Here is a 24,603-nt window from a genome sequence, read left to right on the forward strand (position 1 = left end):
AAAAATAGACAATATCACACATTAGGGACCAAATCACTTAGTCGATTAAGCGATTTCAGGCTTTTTTGTCCAACATCAGCAAAATGATTAAGTTGACTCTCGTTGGTGTAAATCCCATTATGGTTTAAAGGAATGTGATCCAGCATCAGGTTTTGAAAGAGGGTGGAACAGGAAGACAGCGAAACCGAGAATTCCTCCAAGGCACATTCTTACGTTCAGTAGCTCCGGAGAACATGCAACCGGCAGGAACCCAAAAATGGCTGAGGTGTGTTCCCCTTCCAATGGGATGTGGTGAGAAGAGTACGCCGGCTTGGAGCCAAGATGGTGGTCAGAGAGAATACCACAAAGTGAAAATAGAGGCAGACGGGGCCAGGATATGCCCAGCACAGATCAAAGATGGGCAGGGCCTCAGCACACAACAAAGAGCTGCAGGGATGGATGGAGGTCTAACAAGCCAATGAGGACATATGCAGCTGAGTGTTTATTTTGCTGTAGGACACAGAGGTCAATCAAAGTAATGAAGGGATTAAAAAAATAATGAGATAATCATGGAAAGAAATCAGACATGAGATGCAATAAAGCTCAGCAGTTACAGACGCTCATTTCCAAATGTGGCCGACTAGCTGACAAAGGTCAGGGAATGTATGGAATGGCAGCCATCAAATGATGTAGATACCCAGGATGTAAAGGGGTGGAGTAAAACTGAGAATGCCAGCCGAGATGTAAAAAGTACAGTCGGGGCCCAAAGCCAAGACAGCGAGCTGGTTGTTGATGTCTGGAATGATGAGCTGGACATGAAAGGCATGCTGCAATGAGAGAGTAACACTGACCAGGGCAGAAGAAGAGGACGTTTGTAGACGCCAAGCCTAGACTGGCTGAAAATACTTACAGCCAAGAAAAGGGTAATTGTGGTTGTTTGTGGTGTGCTTACAACTTCAAGGTTGTGGCTTGTATTACCACGAGCTAGTACCTCGAAACAAGTAGTTTGGATACTGCTTTGATACAAAAGAAAATGGGGAAATAAAGGAAAAAGAAAAAGAAAAAGCAAAGGAATCAGTAAAATGTGTTCATCGTTAAACTTGAAGCTTGAGATCATTTGCTGAAGGTATGAGAGCAACATGGAACAAAAGATTCCTGCCATGCTGGGATGTGATCCAGGAAAGCTGTCCATCATGGGTGCCTTTATCAACAGACCACCAGTTCTTAAATCTGTTAACCGGTCAAAACATCTGTCATACTTCTGGAACCCGCTGAAGAAGCAGTTTGTACAAATAAAAAATAAAAAGGTACATACGAGAGGCTCCTTGTTTTTGACCAGTCTTATGATTTTCACTGAATCCTCATCATCATCAATGCTTTCCGGCAGCGGAGGCAGTTCGGGGTCATAACTCTTCTGGGCAACAGTGTCATGGACAGATAGAAGGCTCTAAAAGAGGGAGAGAACACAGAGAAAGATTGATGAGTGGAACTGAACAACAGGCAAGGGTCATCAGTCAAAGCGCAAGAGCTTGGACTTTACTTTGGTCAAATTAGCTAAATAAAACATAACAATGCAAGAGAGTTCAATCTATCTTTGTTTCTTTGAGCTCGATGGAGAAAATGCAGGCGGCACGGAGCATTGTTAGAAATTGTGGTGCATGGTTATGGATTTCAAAGCATTTAAGACAAAGAAGTAGTAGCTACATGCAATAACTGTCATTAGGCGCCTGCTGTCCTTCCATACATCTCGCTGATTAAAGGCAGCCAGTGCTTGACTGGGCCATTGCTCACCAGGAACTGAGAGTGGAAGGGTGGGGGGGGGCAACTCTAGCCCCCTTTTTCAGAACCAAGTCTTTCCAGGGCAAGGTTGTGAATGCTTGGAGAAGTGATGTTTTGCACCGTTCGGCAGCAGGCTCAAAGTAATGAAGTTCTCAACCACCTCAGATATTTCACACTTTCACAAGCAGACATAAAACGATGGGATGCAGACAAGAATGATGCCATTGAGACATTCATTTTTCAAACTATTTAACGACTGCGTGTCCGAACCAAGACGCAGCTGGACGCGTGCTGCTTTTTCCGTGGTTGAGGAGGGGAAGACAGAAGTGAGAAAAACATCTTCCATCCCATATGCCAGACAAAGGCAGAGAGGGGGGAGAGAGAGACAGAGAGAGGAATATGGTGTGAAGAGGAGCTGTGTGTTTTATGACATGGGAGCATGCTGCAGTACAGCATTCAAGATGTTGTTAACTGGGAGCAGATGAGAGGAGGAGACAAAAGTGGAGCTCTGTGTCAGGGATCCACACAGACCCAAGCTGAACAACTTGTATACAGTACTGTGCAAAAGTCTTGAGCCAGCCCTCGTTTGCTCACATATTGCCAAGAAAATGCGGTGCTTTGCTAAGTTCTCTGTAATGTTCACAAACAACAGTGATTCATCCCTTGATTAGGGTTACTTTTTATGATTCATAGGTCAGCGCTAAGTGCTTGCCAAAAAACCCCCCATTGTTCTTAAAATAGTCAGATCTAAGGACTGGACTGAAAATGAGTGAAAAAGCTGCCAACGTCCAAAGAAAAACTTGGAGAGAGCTTCAGAAAGCATGAAGAACTATTGCTCAGGGTCAGTTTAGAAGAACCAAAAGTCTGGCTGCTTGGTAGCTAAATGGAAAGCCGTTAGGGGCGGCTCAAGACTTTTGCACAGTGAGGACACTTGTAAGCACTTAGTTTTATTCACTCTCCTAACCACAACCTTAAAAGTTATTCCAATTTATTGGAACTAACCTTTATTTTTCCTCCAAATTTCAGCTCTCATTCAAAAGTAAATATTGATATGGACACCAAACAAGGCACCAACTTGAAACCTAGTGTGGACTGGACTAGATCGAAATAAACTTTAATTATTCAAATCCACAGGAGCATGTAGTAAATTAAGATGTACTTTTCTCAGAAGCATTTCTAGCGATGCAGCTTACAATGTGTTCCTGGCTTTAATTGGCTCGGTACATAAACAAACATCTTGTGCTGTCTTGTATGTCTGGGGGAGCTGCCATTTTGATACTGAAATATTCTCTGAGAGACAGCCAGGAACTAAAACTGTTTGCAGATGAGAACAATAAATGCAAACTGGATGGGAACATCATCCAAGCCTGTGCTCAGTATAAATGATAAATTATGCTGGTAGCACTTTAAGAAGGCATGGATACCGTATGGAGTTGTAGTCTAAATATTTCATTGACGTTACAAACACATTAGCACGCATTAACATATTTCAGCTGACGGAGCTGAAGCCAATGAACAGATCTGTGCTCGTGTCAGAGCTGAATTAAATATCACAGGGTGCAGATTTGTAGAAGACAGCTACTGACTTTGCAACCTTTATCTTATTTTCTTTATCGTCTTTTTTTTTTTTTTTTGGTCTCCCGCAAGGAGTACAAGAAAACCAATTTTAGATTGGCTTAGTATCAGATTCATGTTTTCCAATAACATCCATTGGTGAAAGTCACACTGGGGGGGCGACAGCAAATGTCGAGAAAGGGGAGAATTGTTTTTTAAGTGAGGCTGGATACATGTGGTACTGCGGCTCTTTTAACAGTGTTTGACTGTCAGTCACATCACTTGATCTACGTTGCAAAAACATAAGGGTCAGCCAGGTGCTATCAGCCTCTCAGCAGGGAGGGACGAACATACCGACCTGGTGCTCAGGAGGCAGTAATACAGTACTTTGTTACTGCTGTGCAGAATTAATCCCCCCAAGTTAATCGCCAACCATTTTCAGGGTTGTGTAAATACCTTTAGGAGTGAGTTCTACATCTGACACATTCCACTCCTAATGCTAGCTGAATGTAATTTATCTTTCATACATAATAAAACTCAAACTGGTAGAATAAGAAAACCCTTAAAGTTTGCTGCGTCCCACTAAACAACGATCCTACCCGAAGCTTTTTCTCCACAAACCCAACAGTTGTTTCCTCCGTTTCTTTCAGTCTACTCTCACTGATGGCACTTCCCTATCCTGGCATTGCTCCCCGCTGCCATATCCTCCCCCACGCAACAACCCGTAACAGAGACCGTTAATTCCTTGCAAAATCTTTCTTGACAGCAGCACTAACAGCTGTTTGCTAATAGACAGCACATGGTGCACGCCCTCGCTAGTGACCACTGACATGAAGTGTAACACAGGTACAAATGTTTCATACACACACACACACAGGTCTCTTTCTTGTTGGGCTAATTTGAGTCAGTAAATCTTCTTACGCCTCAGTGTTGGTGGATTTGTTGCCTAATCAAATCTGCCATTATATCCTTGTAAAGGCCCTGCAGCTGAAGCCTGAAGAGGAAAAGAGAAAGAAGGACAGATGGAAAGAAAAATGAGGGGAAGCAACACCATCCTTGTTTTCCCAGCATCCCTCTCTTTCTCGCTTCATGTGTTTATGTTCATTAGGCATAATAGGGATCCTAGAAAAACAGATCACTGAGCTTGACTAAATAAACTGCCCATACATCTCTGGTGAAGGCCTCTCATTAAAGCCCACGGTCCTGCTACAAGCCCACTCAATTTTCAGCATGTGGCACTGGATTGGTGCAAGTAAGCGTTCTCTCCAGGCCTGGGAGACCCTGTTGTGAGCATTCTGCCTCGGAGATGCTGCTGTAAGCCAGCTGGGATACAACCGTCATCCCCCCCCCCCCTCCCCCCTCCCCTTCTCTGAGCATTGAGCCTTAGAGCACAACAACCTGAGTCAAACGCGTTCTGCAAACACACATCTACACAAACCTGTGTTTCCAGCACAGGCTGGCAGAAACAGCTGGTCATCATCACTGGCACTTTCATTACTGTCAATAATAATATTGCTATGGAAGGGGCTAATAAGGATAAAAGTATTTTTCATGTGCTAATCGTAAAAGAGAAAGTTTGAAGCAGAGAGGGAAAGAGAGACGAGGGTTTTAAGGAGCCTGATTTATGTGCCCACCCTTGGAATGGACCTTTTCAACCATAATTAGGAGTGATGCAGTTACTGTCACACACAGACGCCATTCAAAGGCAGCAGCCATCTGCTTGTGTTTTACACCCCCGGCATCATGATTTACACTGTGGCCGGCTGGTACAGCATCAAGTGCCTTTAAGGACAGATGGATAGACAAACATGGCGTAGTTTTAAGGCTTCGTGACTGTAACACACATGCTGTTTATAGTTTAAGACAGAATGTCAAGATAAATGCCTCTATACCCTATGTTCCAACTAGGGGCATTGTTAGGATATTAAAACATAGGGAGCTTCGTCCAGCTGAGAATTTTCATACAACGGTTACAGAATATCTAAACAAAATGGGATTTTTTTTTTTAATTTAAACTTTTTGAGCAGCAGAAGAAAACACGAAAGAGAAATCAGAGCGTTTACTTTGACGACAGTCATGTGCTAAATGCTAACACTCTCCCCAAAGGGTTGCCTCTGAAATATAACAAATGAATCTGACTCTGCGTACTATCCTCTTGAAATATCGTGAAATATACTACACCTCCTCTTCACTCGTCCGGCTCTTATTGTTGCACTTTTTTTTTTTTTTTTTTTTTTTTAAATCACCTCTCCTCCTTGTGTCCTCTTCCAGCTCTCCAGCCCAGGTTATAATAAAGACGCACCTCATAACCTCTTAGCTTTAAGACACATATTTAGTCATTTTCTTTCTATGTGCTCAGACTTAACCGAGTGTTTGAACACAACGAGAGTGCCTGAAAATAGTCTGGTTGTATTTTTATACAGTTGATTTATGATGACATCAACTATGACCATCATTTTTAGACTCTTTTCTACAACCGAGCGATTTTATTTTTTAGCTTTTTCATGATTCGTTTGCTAAGATGAAGTCATGTTAGCGTGCTGTAACAGAAGAATTTCCCTGGCTAAGATAATGTCCGTTTATCTTGCACAACTATAATTACAAGTTATGATTGAAAAAAAATAAATAAATAACAGGTTTCAGATTCCTCAGCCTCACCGATGAAGTGAGCTCACAGATGAAGCAGCTCCTCCAGCCTCACCTGCACCTCCTCAGCGGACAAAAAAACCTTCCAGGTCGCCTAAAATGACCAGTCGTTGCAGCGTCTCTCTCCCTCTTTCTCTCCCATCTCTCCATCAGCATGCAAAATGCAAAATGCACGCCAGACAGTCCATGGTGCCAGGTATTGTGAAACAGATGCTGTTTGCATGAAATACAAAGAAACCAAAGCACAGTGTGCATGTTTTTTGTTTTTTTTTGGTTTTCTTTTCTTTCTTTTTTTTAGCAAATATATTGGATGAGGACACTTCTTCTGATTTCTGGAGATTTACTGCATGATTGGATCCGTCGACTTTTTTCTTCCTTTCTTCCGCTTTGAGATCTGCAGCTATTCAGAAACCTTATCTCTGGATGACCAAGTATTCAGGATGAAGCTAGCAGCAGTGTTTAACGTGGCAGTTTCAAGCAAAGGTGCCCGAAAACACGGTGAAAGGCTTCAACCAACACACATCAGAAGAGGTTGTGCCAACTGTCAAATCCTCAACTGAGAAATTACAAGCAAACCCTGTAAACATTAGGAGCTGCATCATGATACAAGCATTTTTCATAAGCGAAAGAATCATTGGGAATGGAAAAGGAGGGGAGGACCGTCCCAATTTATCTGAATAGAGTCGATTGTCGTTCAAACCTTAAAAAGGTGATCTGGAGGCCAACTTGCAGCACCATAAAACAAAAAGCCTGGTTGATGGTTTTAGTGCTTTTCAGATTTGTTCTAATAAGCGCTTTCTTGGTATCTTAAAGCGATGCAGTTTTTGAGAAATGGTTGGTTAAATTCCATGTTCACTGATAAAATGCCATTGCGCTGCAGGTTGTCTTCCTTGGCTCGCGTCACCCTGCTGTCTGCCAAGGTGCACTGGCCAAAAGGAGAGGAAGCAGTAGCCGAATATTTTCCATTGTTTGGCGTTGAATGACTTGGCTGACCTTGTTCTGCTCTAAGACTGAGGTTGGCTTTGCAGCGTTTGGAGTTTATGGGAGAACAGAGCAGAGAATAAAAAAAAATCAAGTGGAGTTTGAACACGTAAATACTAATGAGGCTCTTCCTGAGTGGACAAAGCTGGAGTCGGAGAAAGGACTTAACACTGCAGCAGGGGCATAGTTTCTTCAATTAAGCCAAATTGTCATATTTACTCTCTTTTAACACAAAATGTGTATATTGGGGCTGAGGATTGATTTAATGTACTGTATAACTGAATGAATCACATACATGTGTAACCCACATCTCCACCTCAGAATTATTGTCACTGTCTGCTTTGGTTTCTTAGCTTCTGTGTCATGTTTTGTATTCTAGTTCATTTCTCTCAGTTGTCTATCCTCACCTTGTATACAACTTCCTGTTTTATTTTGTTCTCCCTGTGGCGCGCAGTCCTCTGTCCCTGTGCTTTTTCTTGTCAGTTGGTTTCCAATCAGTTAATCTCTTTTGACATCTGTTTTAGTGCCTTGGCAGCACCTTCAGTTTAGTTCTTTCCAAAACTGCCATTCTTCACCTCTCTTCCTGATAGGAATTCTATCTTGAACTCTGCTTTTCCTCATGATCGTGTTAACATTAACAAAGCAACTCAAAACCAGACAGAAACATACCTTTTTTTTTTATCTTTATGGGATGTCTTTTGCATCTTAAAGTGCTCTTCTATACCTTTTCAGCAGGCTTAAACCACAGAAGGAACATTTCCAGTCAAATTGCTGTTTAATCTCTGCGAGGCTACATTCAAAGACTAACTGGTGAGGTGCTAAATTAAAATCTTTGATGAACACAAAAATGTATATACTAATAAATTTATACATGGAACCATACGGCTCAACCTACAGGTGAATGTGTTTTGACTGGAACGCCCACTAATGTTATGTAAGGAATCAGAGGGATTTTGAGGTGTTTGAGTAGTGATGTGGGAAAATGGATGCATTCAGAGAAAGGATGAAAAGTGTAGACACGTGAGACATATCCGAGGCTAAGTGAAAATATGACTGTCAGCCACGTACATCTAACATGATCAGATGCAATAAATTCAACTTTATGCGCCACAAGATGTGGGCGAGAGGAAAAAGTGTGTTTGTGTGTGTATTTCCCTGCCTCTTAGTCTAATCTCCAACCTTCATGTCTCCTCACCTCATCAATTAAACTTGCAGTGCTCTCTGATGGATGACTTCTACATACTGTGCTTTGAAATATTGACCTTTGCTGTGCCAAGTCCTGTCACTGCAAGCGTAATTAAAATAATAAATGCGGCTTTTTGACACAGGCATGCTTCGTGGCAGACACTGTGATCATTTGTCGGTGAGTTTCACTTCGGGGCTGACAAAGATAAAGGAGATCACAGTGTCCACGTGAAGCAAAGAAGGAGAGCAAAGTTGTGATATATGTCGACTATTTGTCTTCTAGATGGAGACGGCGCTGAGTGCTGTATCCACTGAAGGTGTTGATTGCAGATGAAGCTGCATTTGTATCTTTTCTCTCCATTTCAGTCTTGAGGTCTACAATTTGCCTCATTGCCTTGAACAGATTGGTGTACTTGCGGTTGAAATTAAAAAATAAATTATCATTAGCAAATATAGAGCAAAATCCACTTCTTTCTGAATCTTTTGGGATCAACCATCTATTCACACCTCTACTGATACTTACAGTAAGTGAATATAGTGTATATGTGTATTATAGTGGGAATGAACTTCATATTAAGCTGTTGTTTCTGGCACAGGCTAAATAAGCATGACGACAGAGCATTCAAAAAGAAGTCCATCCAACTCTCCTTTCATTCCGTCATTGTGAAGCCAGCTCTGTCTGGCTTACACACCTGGAAGGCCTTATGGATAGCCAGACCTACGCATTACAAAATAAGAATGTGTAAATATATTTCTAACTGTCTGCGTCAAGTTAACGAGGCCAGTGGCAACAGCCAAGAAGACAGGAAAATGCCTGAATCTAACAGCTGTGTTATTTTGTCTACAGCAGAATAATAACTTCACTCTAATGTTGCGATTGTATAAGCAGCAAATGTTCCAGATTCAAAGCTGCCTGATGCTTTGCTGTTTTATGAGACAAGATGATAGTCCTCCACAGATGGAATATGCGTTTGTGGTTAATTGAAACATGAATCCAATTATTACATTTACAAACATGGCAAGAACAGAAGACAAAACTCACCTTCACGTGGGCTTTTGTCAGTAGTTTCAGAAGCTCTTTGATGTCCCCATTCTCGGATTTTCTTTCCAAGTCATCACACAACTAAAAAGGAATGAAAAAAGAATGCTCACCCAAATGCATTCACAATGCAATACTATGATATAGAGAAGAGATCAAAGGCAGTTCTGGTGTAAATACAAAATGAAGTCAGGACACTGTTCAAATGGAAATAAAGACAGAATGCACCGGATTGCAAATCTCAAAGGCAATGTCTTTGAGATTTGCAATGCCTTTGAGTTGAAAGTGGGACATTTCACACATCTCAGAAAGGTTCAAACAGAGCCATGTTTAGCACTTCCTCTTCTTTTTACAATAGTCTGTAAGCATTTGGAACTGAGGTAACCGACTGCTGGACCTTCAGGAGAGGAATGTTGTCCCATTATTTTCCGATATAGGATTCTATGCACTCAACAGTCCTAGGTATTCGTTTGTTGTATTTTGCCTTTCATGATGTGCAAAATACTTTTAATTAGTCAAATGTCTGGACTGCAGAAATAGCAGTTCAGCACCTGAATCAGAATCAGAAAAAAACTGTATTTATCCCTGAAGGGCACAGACTCCTCCTAATGCTGTTTTAATACAATCAATATGTACAATAGCATTGTCTTGCTGAAATATGAAAGACATTGGTGGAAAAGATGTTGTCTGATGGGACCACATGTTGCTCTAAAACCTATAGATACCTGACAGCAGTGATGGTACCTTTCAGATTTCAGATTTGACATTTTTGTGGTCTTTTGATGGTGTCTTTGTGGCCTCTTCAACATGGCAACGAATTCATGTCTATGGATACTTGTGCAAAGCTCACATGGATGTTCCATCCCAGAACTGTAGGGGGAGCCAACAGGCAAAAACCATTTGAAAAATTCTCTCCTGTTACTTTAAAGGGAGAGTGCAGGTGAATATAATGTTCGCAAATAGCAAAGGAGCTCTCTGACAGGTGAAGCTGGAATTTAAGGCCATAACACATTTTCCAAAGGCTCACAATCCTTTTGTTTTCAGTAACAGTAGCCTTCCCCAGGAAACGGAGGATGGAGAGTGCGGTAATGGCTGGTTATTCTTGTTTGTTTTTTTTTACATCATGTTAGGTTTTAGCACTTTTATAATCACTTCACTCTGTCCATGGTCCTGAACTGTAGAAAAAAAAAAAAAGAGAAATTAGATTATCATTACACGGAAGACTGATGCTTCACATAGTCTAATGTAGGCTTATGTAGTCATGTATGATAGATTTTATCTGGAGCCAAACCACTCAAATCAAAACTTCTAACAACAACTAACTCAAAAAGTGCTAAGCAGGTCACCTTCCCTCTAATTTCATCCTGTCTTCTTATTTTGACTCCATGCAAAACTATGCTGTTCTTGGTAGACTGCATTGGTCATTAACTGAAAATATTTATTTTAACTAGTACATTGTGAGAAGGTTACATGCTAATCAATCTCAATGATCAAGTGATCTATTCAAAATGGCAGTACCCAGTATGGAATTCTGTAATATCAGACCTTCCCCTTAAAAGACTGAGTAAAAAAGAAGCTTATAACCTCCTATGGTAGTGCTTTCACGAGTGCCCCAAGCATCAGGCAGGAAAGTTGATATTGTGCTAAATTCGGTCCATTGTAGTGGTCATACTTTGTCATGGGGCTTAAAACTCCCACTTGTTGTCACCTTTCTTTTGATTAGATTTACTATTCTGCCAGATCATTTTTCAATAAGCACATCAGGGACTAAAGAAAGCTATGAGAGCATCTCTGAGTTGTGGACTTAGCTGGACTACATTAAAGATAGATGTCTGGTAGCTCTGAGATGTGTGACTCTGCTTGAACAAGCCAAGTCACATTTCTCCATTTGAGCACTGATGTATAGATAATCCTCTAAGTGTGGAAAGAAGCAGCTAAATGTCTCTCAGAGTTTAACTGAGGGACAGTTCACTGCCTGTATTAAACTGGGATCAGGAGCTGATATTTACTACGCAATGCGGTTCAACGGATGTAGTAATCAAGATATCTTCATCAATAATTAACAAATAATTACCTTGATACGTTTATATCTTTATATGCTTATAAAGAATTACAAACCAATTAAATTATAGGTGGTAATAATGGGGATAAATCCTGTCAGTCACTCAAAGAGTTAATCTCTTTCATGTAACCTAAGGACCTAGATTTTGATGGTCTTTGGAACGTAACAATAACTTAAATTTGAAAGTGGCTCCCGGGGTTCACAAACCCCTGACTGAGCATCACGGTGTTGGAGTTCTCCCCAGTCAGCTGCCTTGCTGCAGCTGTAACTTTTAGGAGGGAAGGTTCTGGATTGTATGTATGCACTAAACAGCAGCTCAGATTATCCGGCCTTAGGTGGGGTCCTGGAAGGGGGTGCCACCTAAAGATTCCATTGTTGTCCTGGGGGACTTCAATACCCAATATGGAGGGGCATGATTGGGCGGAACGGCCTCCCTAGTCTGAATCCAAGCTGTTTTATGTCTTTCGACTTCTGTGCCAGTCATGAATTGTCCAATGTGAAGACCATGTTCGAGCGTAAGCTGGTTCATAAGGTACTGGGCAACCTTGGGCCAAAGGTTGATGATCGACTTTGTAGTTGTATCATCAGACCTGGACCTGTTGCCTCTGCGACCCGACCTCCAATTTTTAGTTTTTTTGTCTTGTGGATTCTGTTTCTTTCTTGAAACAAGGGTGAAATAATTAAGCTAACTGTAAAGCTCACACAATTTTGTGATTCTGGTTTATGAAGATGAAATTGACTGTTGCATAAATATGGTATAAACAGAACAAAGTTAATAACTATAAGATAAGAGTATATAAGAGTAAGTCAGACAGAGTACATCATAAGGGTCTGTGCTGTATGTTGATATCACGTAAGAGATAAGATGAACAGCAAAATTATTTTTTAATCCCAACCCTTGAGTATAATGCTCTCCTTTCTATGTGATGCACAGCAAGATGATCTTAAGAGTTTGGGGAAAAAATAGAGATTCCTTGAGTAACGACTCCTGTGGTACAAGAATAAGGCAAGAGAGGTGAGGCAGAGGTAAAAGCAGGGGGCTCTGGGTAAGGCTGGGGTTAGGTGGGGTGCTCTGTCACTTTATTCAAAGACACGGACATGTGCTTGTAGCTCAGGGAGGTAGGGATCTTTTAATTTTTTCCATTCATTTTGATCCCCTCAAGGGGAAGGGACCATGCTAATAAATAGCAACAGAGGTCAGAGTTACACTTGGTGAACCTTATTCAACCCTGCATCACTTCACTTTATCAAATTTACAAAAAGTGGGGGAGAAAAGGAAAAGGAGAATCTGAAAAAGGAAAAACAATACAAGATATAATACATGCTCAAAAGTGATAAGACAAAATAGGACAAAGTAATTGAGAAAAACAGAAAAAGAGGTTAGGGGATATCAAGGTAAACATCTGGTGAAGGAACATCTCCTGCTACGATATAGCACCATCCATCATATCATCGCTATGCTGTTTCCAACAAGTACGGCAAAAAAGACAACTGCGACTCTCCAGTCTCCCATACTGTCCTCTGAAACCAAACTGTTCTTTTAGCGCTGACATATCTGACAACACATTCTGCCTTCTACCTTCATGATTCCCTGCTGGAATCACATTTTCCATCCTCTGACCTTTTCAGAGAGTGGGGATGGGGGCAAAGAATGATGCTGGTCTCCTCTGAGACTGTATTTGATTTGTTAACTGTCATGGCAGGCACTACAGTGTTTAGATAAGTTTGATCCCAGCATGTCAGTTTATGGCTTTCCCTTGACCCTGAATGGTTAAGAGCTCACTTCTTTGATATATAGCTACCAATACATCAAGCTAACCTTACTTTTGAATAGCTTTTATTCAAATGTATCAAAATTGCTAGCCTTTTATTTTAAAACTGATCTTTGCAAGGCAGTGTTCTCTAGTGAATAAAATGCAAAATGCCTTGATTCATTGTAGAACTGTTCAATAATGCACTGTACCCTTCTCATGCAGCATTTTGGTATGAGTAATTTAACACAGTTATGCACAAAAATGTTTTCCTGTCATTATTCTTATAGGCCTCGATAAAGATTTTAAAGAGTCATGGTCTAAATGCTTACTATTCAGCATCTTTCACACGCTAAAAGAAGTCGACAGAATGATATGGTGTATGGGAATTCTTTTTTCATGCAAATAATCAACTGAGACTGAATATGGGACAGTATAACAGCTCAACAAAATGCACCGTTAATGTGATCTTACAATGCGTGACTTATATACTATACTGGGACTACATTCAAAAGCATATCATTTATCATGAACAACTCTGTTTGCTATGATTGAAAAACCTGTTTGATACTGTAGAATCACAGAATCCTGTTGCACAGACTGGAAAACTGGGTTGGACTTTCTGGAGCGGTCCTTAACTGGTTCAGGTCCTACTTAGAAGGCCAGAGTTATTTTGTTACAATTGGCAGCTATGAATCTGAGCGAGTGACCATGACTTGCGGAGTCCCACAGGGGTAAATTCTTGGACCTCTTCTGTTTAAACTGTATCTGTTCCCTTTGGGTCAGATATTGCAGAACTTTAACATCAATTATCACAGTTACGGAGACAATACACAATTTTATGTGTCTCTGTCACCAGATGACTGCAGCCCAGCAGACGTACTGTGTCAGTGTGTCGAGGAAAGAAACACCTGGATGAGAGAGAATTTTCTACAATTAATTGAAGACAAAACTAAGATCATTCTGTTCGGTAGCAAAGAGAAGAGGGACTCTGGCCCTTACAATCACTGGCCAAGTTTGTAACTTTGGAGTGTTGATAGATTCAGATCTGACTTTCAGCGACCACCTCAAAGATCAACTCAGAAACATCAACAGAATTAAAGGTTTTCTCTCCCAAAAAGACCAGTAGAAGCTCATCCATGCATTCATCTCCTGTAGACTCGATCACTGTAATGGTCTTTTAACTTCTATAAAGAGCATTAAACATATGCAGCTCAGCCAGAACGCCACTGCTAGAGTTTTAACCAGGACTAAGAGATCTGAGCCCATCACACCAGTTTTAAAATCTTTACACTGGCTTCCAGTCAGTCACAGAATAGATTTTAAAAGCCTACTAATGGTTTACAAATCCCAGAACGGTTTAGGCCCAAAATACATCTGTGATATGTTCAGAGAATATAAACCCAGCAGAGCTCTTAGATCCAAGGGCTCAGTTCATCTGGTCCAGTCCAGAGTCCAGACTAAACATGGAGAAACAGCATTTAGCTGTTATGCTTTAAACAAGTGGAACAAACTGCCAGTGGAGATTAAACTGTCACCAAATGTAGACATTTTTAAATCCAGGTTAAAAACATTTCTTTTCTCATGTGTCAATGCATGAAATCTGCACAATATCTTTGAACTTACCGAAACTGTTGCTTGTTTTTAATCATTTTAATTTAATTTTATTTCTTTCTCGTTATATTATTTTATGTATTTTTAATGCTTCTTTCACTCCACGCTGCAATGTTTTTATTTTATGTAAAGCACTTTGAATTGTTTTGTACATGAAATGTGCTATACAAATAAATTTGACTTGACTTGATCATGACCTCCAAGCATGCAGCCTGAACCCTCTTTTTGATATACAGCATAAGTCCTGCGCTGTATTAGATGTGATAGAAAAAAGGTTGAAAACAGCATTGACTGCTGAAGCATTGTTATCGTTTACATTCTTTCTCGTGTCTCTTGGACATTTTATCTGATGGCATTTTTTGGATAACAGTATATTCAAGGCCACAACATATGATTAGTATTGTTTTTAGATGATTCTCCTGATTATTTCTAATCAGTTTTTTAGTGTATACAGAAACACTGAACAAAGTTCAACAAAATTACCTGAAGAAAAACAGCTTGTTTTAGAATGCTCATTTAGAATTTCAAATTATGCATAGACCTATCAGAGGCAAAAGTTCTAAACAGGGGCAGGTACTCATCTGTATGCTTTTAGATGAAACCACTTACAGTCACCATATCACGTTAGAATCTACATCTAAAATGATTTCATATCAAATCTATGTGTAAATCTGTGTGATAATGGACCTATCAAAGTCTCGTGGAGTGGAAACTGATGAGTGAGATGACTTGAAGAGCCACTTTCTTTCCCTCTCTTTGACTGTGGCTGGTATGAACTGCAAACAAGTGCTCGCTGATGGCACCCAGTGGTCTTTTCCAGTAACATCAGGGTGGCCACATACAAGTTGGGCAGCTGATCTTTAGAGCTTATGGTTTCTTTAAGGAAAGAAGGAAATGAGTCAGCCTCCAGTCATACGGTCATAGTTCAAGTGATGGACACTGATCTGGACCTGGTCATTCAGCTTACGGCTAGTTTACAACAGGATCTATAAAACCTGATTAAAGTGATGGAAACATACACTGAGCTGGTCCATGTGTAAAGTTGAATTGGCCTTTTTGATTGATGCAATGAGGTATTTTACATTCCGCAATGAAGCAAGAGTGCTTCTATTTCAGTTTTGATGAGGGCTGGAAAGAATAACTGTGTCTACGCATTGATAAAAGTGTGCGCAGCCACCCACTGGCATGGTCTTATATGTATGTAATACAGCACTTATTCCCTGAACCCAGAATCGATCATGTTTCAGGCTGCATTGGTGATGTCCGTTGCCTGAGCAGTGGCAGTCACCTGCTGTGTGCTCTAGACAGTGCAGTCTGAGCTAGACAGGGCTGAAGTGTCATTTTATGTTAGCCAATAAATTAAGCTTCCATTACCTGAAATCCAAGCCTGAAATGAATTTCATCTAACTGCAGATCGCTCCCCCTTTCACTTAGCCCTCAGCCACCACTTCAATAGTGCTCATTTGGAGCGGTGACATGGGTGAAAAACAATATGTTTTAAAAATACACTGTAAAGCTCTGGGCTGACGGGAGACTCTGGATTGCGGTGTGCTGCGAGATGCTTTGATACACCGGCTCTGAGCCTTATCCCGATACCTGATAATCCCAGGGAGACGCTTTGCAGGGCATTTACCAGGAAGCATAAATTTGAAAGTCTGTGATTTGACAAGAGAATGAGGGAGGAAATATGTAATGGGGAGAGAAGATGGAGGCTGATAGCTGGGGGTCTTTTTGAACAGACTGTGGACTCATAACCATAACCGCCATAAGCTGGAGAGGCAGAGCCAAGACTTAAAAGAGAAACAGAAGTGATTCTTTGAACTCTGCTGAACTCTTGAATTTGGTGGGATTCTTCTCATGGTTTTCTCTGGTTAGTGGTGTACTTTACCAGTGCTAACAGCAGGGCAAAACAAACAGAGGAAAGAAAAAGAGCCATAAAATGCATTTTTGAAAATACTACTGATTCAGGCTTTGCCATTCTATCCTGCTTAAGGGTCTTGAGTCAGTGTTTGACACTTCTGTCATCTGTATTGGTATGTGTGAACTCTCCACAATGGAAAGGTAAGTCACCTTCAATGACACTTGTGGCTCGTAGCGACAGGAAAACTCTGGACCTTAAGATGAGGCTGTCTCTTGTGATAGTTTCAGGACACTACAGACTTGGCCTTCAACCAAGCCGACTCTATGCCTGAGAATACACTATATATAGAGTATATGTTTTCAGGAAAAGGAATCTCAGCCCCAAGTCTTTCTCCTTGACTCAGTATTAATTAGGAAGATGTATGGCTGTGGGCGATTTAGAGGGGGAGGAATAAACGGAGTCACTTACAATAAACAGAACTGTGGATTTCAAACAAAACCACGCATCAGAAACAGTGTTTTTCCTCCTCTCTGTTCACTGCGCCAGTCTGGTTCTAAGGTTAACATGTGTGTGTGTGCGTGTGTGAGAATGTTAACTGGGTAATTTTCAATAAATATTGTAAATGAGCAATAGAGTAACAAATGTCAAGATCCTGAAAAATGAGTCAATAAATCAAAGTAAATATCTTTCACAGCTTGAGGAGCGATGCAAGGCCAGTGGAGGAAAACACTCATCGTGGGTGTGATGGTCATGTTACTGTTTATGTAATGGGAGAAGTGACTCTGAAAAGGTTAACTAATGTGGAGAAGCTGCACGCAATAGGTAATGCTGTCATGGTGCTTCCGCTCTTTGAATCTCTGTGCTGTCTGAGTTCAATGCAGCTCACTTCTGTAGCTTGTGTGCTGACGTGATTCGTCATCGCGGGACCATCCATCGCCAGCTCTCCTGCGAGTCTGCGTCTCATCAGGGCAAAGAAAATAATCCGTGTATCGGCAAAGCTGGGATTTGTGGCATATGGTTTTAGAAAGCAGCATATAAACAGGCAGGAGGTTAAGTGGATCCTAGGGACAAGGTCATGTCCTAACACTGACGATTCTAGAAATCCAAAGTGAAAACGGGACAGTGGGCTCGAAGGGTAAGAAGTGAACAAGGACAAACACTGTCAAGCTCCATGTGCGTGTTTCAAGGATAGGAATTAAGTATGAATATAATATAATAAACTTGTGCACAAATATAACAAATGCCTTCCATACATAACTCAGTGAAAAGGAAGATAAGTATTCACTCAACCCCAATTTAGAGGTTTAGAAGGTATTTAACCATCGTGTCGGACGCCGGCACCAAAACTATGAAAGAATGGCGCTCATGCCTCCAGCGGCGATCTAGAAACTTGTGCACTTCATTCCAGACGTTTGAATCTGCTCTCAAAGCTCACGGTGCCTCAACAACAGTTTGCTGTTTTATGTTGTCTTTCCACTCATTTGCACCCCATCACTATGTACAGCCAAATAAATGGAAGCCGGAAAAACTTACTTCATGGGCCAGAGCTGCTGCATTGTCCAGCACAGGGTTGGGTTTGCTCTCTTCGTAGTGCTGCAGTCGTTCATGGATCTGAAAGAACAGATTGTGTCCATCAGTAAGTTTGTGTGAGAGTGGGAGACAGAGACCAAAGCAATGTGTGCATGTACAGCATCAATCCACACCCTCTTATTAAAACAGTCGCACTAGATGGAAACAAAAGAAAAAAGCAATTGTGCTTTTTAACACCAAAAGAGCGCACACACGCACACACACAGTGTTTTCACTCCCCGTCACAGCCCAACACGCTGCCTCTAAACATTTCACTTAGCTTAGCCACTGTACAAACAACGCAGGTTTCCAACATGAAGCTGATATGCCCTTGTGACCCAGTGAGGATTTCAAATCATTTCAACAGTCTGGTTAAATTGGCTAAACATTTCCTTATCGACTTCAACACTTCGACTGCACGGTGTTAAGAGACAAAGCTAAACCTCTTCCCTTTTCGAAATGGAACGTAGGCCCGACTTTTGTGTTAATATTGCCTCATTTACACACACACAAACACACACACACACACACAGCCAAAACGTGCTCAAACGCCGACTTGTGCTCCACAAGTCGGAGAGATGGGATTTAGATCTACGACTACCCCCTAACAGTCGACTTAAGTTTCAGCCAATAAGAAAGCCAGCGAGTTGACCAAAGACAGTAGATCACAGTCAAATAGTTGGCTGCCATATTTACAAGTCAAATGACTCTAATTACTAACAAATGTGGAGCACGATATGATCATCATGTTAATGCACCCTCGATGATAAGTCTCCCTCTTTTCTTTTAGCAGTGAGGGATAGCTTCCACAGAAAGACCGGTTTGTTAAAAACATGAATATATTTTTTGGTAGGTGCATTTGTTTTGGTGGGGGGGGTGAAAAATGTTGCTATATCTAGTTGGTGACAGCATGACTCAAAGAGCATTCCACCCATGCTTGATCATGCATTGATCTTGTCTGTGTGCATTAAGGAGAGGGGTCACTGTAATGTGTGTGCACGTGTGTGTGCACGTGTGTGTGTGCACGTGTGAGTGAGGAAAAATAGGGGTCGTGGTTTGATGTGAGAAACCCTGAACCTATCTTTATTAAAGGTGATACGAAAAGCCAACTACCTGCTGTAAAGCACAACTACTTGTTGATTAGGAAAAGTTTTCATTGGGGGCATCCTTACACTCAGCAACACGCACGCGCGTGCACGCATACTTGTGCATCATCAGTCATGCACAGAAAAACACTCCAACCATGCCATTTTTTATTTTGAGAGCAGCTGTGCAAAAATGCATTGACAGCCTGCAGGGCTGCTGTCAGGTCCCATCACAGAACAGACAGGGACCAGTATTCTCCCAGCAGCCACTCCTGAGAGGCCCAGCGTGGTGATTGAGCTGGGTCATTGGTCTGACTGATAACTGGGCATGAAGTCTCCAGCTGGAAGTCTTACAGAGCATTCCAGCATGAGTCAAAGGCTGAAGAGACAATGACAGAGAAGCCCCTACATGGGCCAACTCCGTGTCTGCAGGGCCAAATCTACACATGTGAGAGCATACATACACACAAATGTACACAAGCAGGCAGCGCAGATGAATCACAGAATCACACAGCAGCACAGACAAAACACAAACTCCATTTAGCCACAAGACTCACGCAGATGAGTTTATTTGAATCTCTTCAAGCTGTCTTTGATAACCACAGAAGAAAACAACGTTTCCACATCCAAAACCCAATTTTCATCACAACATTTGGGAAATAAAAATAATGTCAGCATTACTAAGACGAGTTCTGGTTCAAAAAAGGATGTATGCCTCATTCTGCCCATCAACATTCCACTTCAGACTGTTGGCTTTGAACAGTTACAGCCACTTCAGCTGGACTTATCCACACAGTCTCTTGTGATAAATCACGGCCTGTTAGGACGGTGTCTTGGCCAACATTGCAACCATGTTTCAAGGTCAGTTTAGAGGTTCAAATCCCTGCGTAAAGCCGGCATTACTCAGCTATAAAACATGGAGCATTACACGAGTCGTGGAGGTAATCTGTTAAGGACTACTCTGCTCAGCTGCAGTATGCAAAAAGCTTTGACTTCAGGACCTTAGAACAAGAGAACTGAGGCGAGAAGTTAAATGAAGGGTGGCAGACAAAGGAGTGCAGAAGATCTGTAATGGAATGGAGAGGTGAAGGAATTTACAAAAGGGTAGTGGTAAGGGCTGGGACAGATTAAAAAAACTGGAGTGCTGCTAACATAAGGTTAAATAGACTCCAGTGTCTAAGTGGTGTCGAGTTAAAATGCTGTCAGTATGTTCCGTGTTCTATAACAGCAAATTTAGAAATGCCACTCAGGGGAAATTCCTGGAAATTTTCATTCCTCATCTGTTTAATTTCACATGGCAACATCATATTTGAACGGTTACATTCTACTATTCATGGAGTCTCAGCTACTCCACCCTGTGCTGCGGCTCCCCTGTCTGTTCTGCTACAGTGTAAGGCCGTAAAAGGACAGGCAGGCAGCTCCAGATCCATCATCTGTCCTGATCATCTCTGTAAGAAAACAGACTGAATGAATAAGCAAGGCTGCCAGTGTCTTCAACGCTCCAACATACCACAGTCCCAGTGACATCTGCTTAGGTAGTTGCTGCTCCACCACCTCCACTTACTTAGTTACTCTGGAATTTCTCCTCAGCTCTGTGAGCACATGCAAGACTTGAATGCTTTTATTTACAGTTTCGGACACTTTCCAAGGGCCTGTCCGTGATGCAGTAATGCATTTTAAAGTCGTTACCCGATTTTTTTTTTTGCAACGTGCATTCCCTGTCCTCTTAGTGAGGCAGCAGTGCGAGAAATGTGTCCCGTCGAATGAAAAGAAAAAAAGAAAAATAACAGAGACAGTGTGCTCGAGCCAAGGAGAGGTTAGCTCGAATCAGAGCACAATTCAGGTCGTTTAGTCACATAAAAGGCCGAAGTTTTGATGCTTCTCACGTGAAATGCAGCACAAAAATTTGAAAAGAAAAAAATATAAAAAAAGAGGCTGTAAAGGCTGTGAAACTTTTAATAAATGAACATCCTCCTGGACTGGGTAACAAATAAGTATCGTGTGTCTCACCTCCACGTGGATTTTAGACATGAAGAAGAAAAAATATGATAAAAAATTTGAACGCAGGTACGGGATGATGCAACAAAATCCCAATGGATGGAAACAAAAACAGAGTGGAGGTGGATGCTGAGGGTTGCTGCAGGCTGAGGTCAGACAGCTTTGCAGCCTTTCAAACTGCAATTATTTTGTTTCGTGATCAAAAGAAACGCAGGAGTGAGAAGAACAATGACTAACTCGAGCCTCAATTGTCAACATGGAGGTGCAGTCAAGGGAAAAGGCTTCCCTCACAAACACTGATGAGGTGGGTAAAGTAAAAGTAAAGTCTGGCACTGAGGAAAAGGGGAACGTGTGCAAGGAAGCAAAGGCTTGAAAGATGGAGAGGTGTGTTGATAGAAGGAGAGGGAGAAGTCTGGAGATCACAGGGTTGGATAGTGTTTCTGTTTCCGTGTCCCGCAAGGAGGCTCCGTCACTGGTTAGTGTTCACTGGCCAGAACATTTACATTAAACCAGTAAAAGCTGACGTCTCCCTCTCCCTTTCCCTTTCTGTGCCTACCCACCAGAGTGGATCACGTACCATCGCGCACATATCATGCCTCAGTTAACCCATCCGGTGCTGATCTCTTGCTCGGATTGTGAACACCTTCATAAAACACTTTGGCATGGTTAACTAGAACAGGTTGGGGAGACCAGAAGGGGAGATTCTAGACTGACATGAAGGGCTGTAAATAGCTTAAATAGCTGTAAGATCATACATTTTATTTCATTTTATTTTGTTCTGTCATGGTAAGTCATGACATGATTTTAGCTCTAGCTCCTGCATAATGGCATCAGATCCTGCACAACGTGCTGGGGTTTGTGAACAATCCTGCAGATCACAGACCTAATTCTATCAGTCCATTGAGAAGACAAACGCCCAACACTGTACCACACACCTGCAGTCCTACAGCAGTGCTATAGAGTGGACAATCCTTTCCTCCTCCATAAACTAACAGACTCATTTGGGCTTTCTTCATAATGTACTGTTGGAAAAATCTGTGACCAGCACATCAGCTGTTGTACATTCGACGTGTAAAGAGACAGAAATGTAAGGCTGTGCCCTGAAATGTTCTGCTGGTCTTTAATTAAGATAGATAAGATCACTAGAAAATTAAGAGGAAAGAAACTGGACTCTTTAGCTCTTAAAGACCTTTCACCCCTCATCCAAGAGACTTCCTCAGCTGATTCATATGCACAATAAGGCGATACCAACACCTGAATTACGAAGACTACTAATAACCCACGTGATTAGTACACGGGTCAACTACACGCATGACCTCAAATGAACTCGCAAGAAGTTGAATGGCTGGGTCTCCCTACCAGTTACAGCTGAGGGAGCCTCTTAAGAGGAGAGAGGTGAAAAAGACCTCCTGTAGCTCCCCGCTGAGGATTTTCTATTGACCATACCCTGGATGACTCAGAAAAGATTAAAAGAAGGAACAGCTATGATTGAATCTACAACAGTGTGTCAATGAAATGTATTCACAATCATTACACCAGCTGGAATGAAAGCAGTACTGCAACAGCTACAGGACTGATGGGACACATCTTGGGCTGCTTCCGAAGTCAAACTTTTATGGCTCTAAATAGTTGAAGATTTGTTTTACTTTTAGAATAGATTTATTCAGGGTTGTCAGCTGCATGTTAACATCAGACCCTCTTCTTTCACGCATCTAATCAACCTATGATGATGCACGGAGGAATGCTCCATCGATCCCACTGCTAAACAGATTTACTGACACAAGACCATCTGAGAATAGTTTCTAAGTTCCGACCGACAATGCAGCGATGCTTTGAACCAACATTAATGACTTTGCATGTGGGGCAGTCCATCTCTGCTCCTCTCTGCTTGGAGCACACAGAGAGAGACTTCCAGGTGCACTGAATAATGACCATACTGGCAGCTAATCCAACGAACATGGAGCCAGACTGCTCACAGGAATGTGAATGTGAATGTGAGTGAGAGAGGACAATTAAGGTACTTTTATGCAAGGTATATGCAATCATTTCAGAGCAAAATACCGACATCTACCCCTCCCCACGTTTCACTGACCAATGAAAGTCTTGCCCACAGGCCATGGCTTAAATCTATGAGTTTTAAGCTTTTTTTTCTCCTGGAATATGGTGTCATTCCTCATTTCTCCTGTCCTTTCACAACCTGGACACGGAGCATGATCTTTTGACTGTTGTCAACCACAAAGGTCTGATAAAAATACCTGGAAGAAAGGCAAAGTGCATGGAGGTGAGTTTTAGGCTGGATATTATCAAGCAGCAGATGGCACACCTGATCACTGTTTACAATCAGAGAGAATAAAAGAATAAAAACTTGACTGACAGACTGTAAGATAACTATGAAGATAGTAAATCTCCTTTAGTGACTGAAGATCACTTCACCCAAGCAAAAGGAGGTTATTCATTTGCCCCCCGTCTGTCAGAGTGGATGTGTTTGGTGGGATGGGTTACGAGCCAAGTCCTGAAACTTTGCTGTTTACAAAGTGTGGGGCTTTAGCAATGGAGCACCAGACTTATCTACTTTCTTTTTCTGTGATCTTCCTGGGTAATGAGAACTAAGAGCAAATTAGGGACTGATGCTGGGAAATGATAAATGCCCAAAAGGAAAGTCTACGGTTGTCCTAAAGGGGTACAGGAGATCACAGGGTGAGTCATAAAACTGAGAGGGCCAGCTAGAGCTGGATTGTTATTTAATTAGCTCATTCATATAAAATAGCTCCAACTTTCCACTTGGGTACAAGGATCAGCGGCAGCACCGTTGCATATCATTAAAGGCCTGTGGCACTGAAGAACAAACTGGCAAGCCCACATCAATAATGCTGAGAAACAATGAAGCAAAAGCCAAGCCTATTAGCAACTAACAGGAGAGGAATTTATGGGAACACGACTGACCACAAAATGAAAGATTTCAGAGGCTGCCTAAAGGCCTGCTGACAGAAACTTGGTCTTAAAAGAGAGCCCCACCTGAGGCAGGTGGAAATTAAATATTGTATTATATTTCCTGTGGCTTTTTGTGGGGCGGGACTTTGGCAGCGGAACAATGAGTGTGGAAGAACTTCTAAAAAGCATACTGGAGTGAACCCCTTTAATTGAAAGGATTTTAAACTGTCTGTGTTGTTTTAGTTATGCTAGGCAAACGCACCGGCCCTCACTATTCACATCAGTATCATTACTGCACCAACGAAAAGTACACACCATGAGTCTCCAGCCCCACTGAAAGAGGATACGAGGAAATGTTTGTTTAGTTTCTATGACATAATCTGATTATGAGGGCTGTGCGTGGCTGTCCAGCTATTTTATAGGGAGAGGTGATGAGAGACGGAAAGAGACAGAGACCGGTTTAATTCCTTGTGTAGGACAGAATTCTTCTTTCCATCTCTAACACCTCCTTCTCTGGACCAACGTTCTCCCCTCACACAGACTGACCATTAACTGATGCATCATAATCA

The 24,603-nt window shown here is 41.7% G+C and overlaps 1 protein-coding gene across 2 annotated transcripts in view; it reads right to left on the bottom strand.

Moving 5' to 3' along the window:
• mpp7a (MAGUK p55 scaffold protein 7a) overlaps positions 1-24,603 on the bottom strand; it is a 114,712-nt gene that overhangs the window by 46,155 nt on the left and 43,954 nt on the right. For both annotated transcript variants that reach the window (XM_072378194.1, XM_072378195.1), the window contains exons 4-6: positions 17,985-18,062; positions 9,167-9,247; positions 1,295-1,426 (exon numbers count right to left, since the gene is read on the bottom strand). In XM_072378194.1, coding sequence (XP_072234295.1) covers positions 1,295-1,426; positions 9,167-9,247; positions 17,985-18,062 — 291 coding nt within the window. The remainder of the gene's footprint in view (positions 1-1,294; positions 1,427-9,166; positions 9,248-17,984; positions 18,063-24,603) is intronic.

The sequence above is a fragment of the Leuresthes tenuis genome, unplaced genomic scaffold (assembly GCF_036924035.1).
Source record: "Leuresthes tenuis unplaced genomic scaffold, fLeuTen1.0.hap1 SCAF_24, whole genome shotgun sequence".
Lineage (NCBI taxonomy): Eukaryota > Metazoa > Chordata > Actinopteri > Atheriniformes > Atherinopsidae > Leuresthes > Leuresthes tenuis.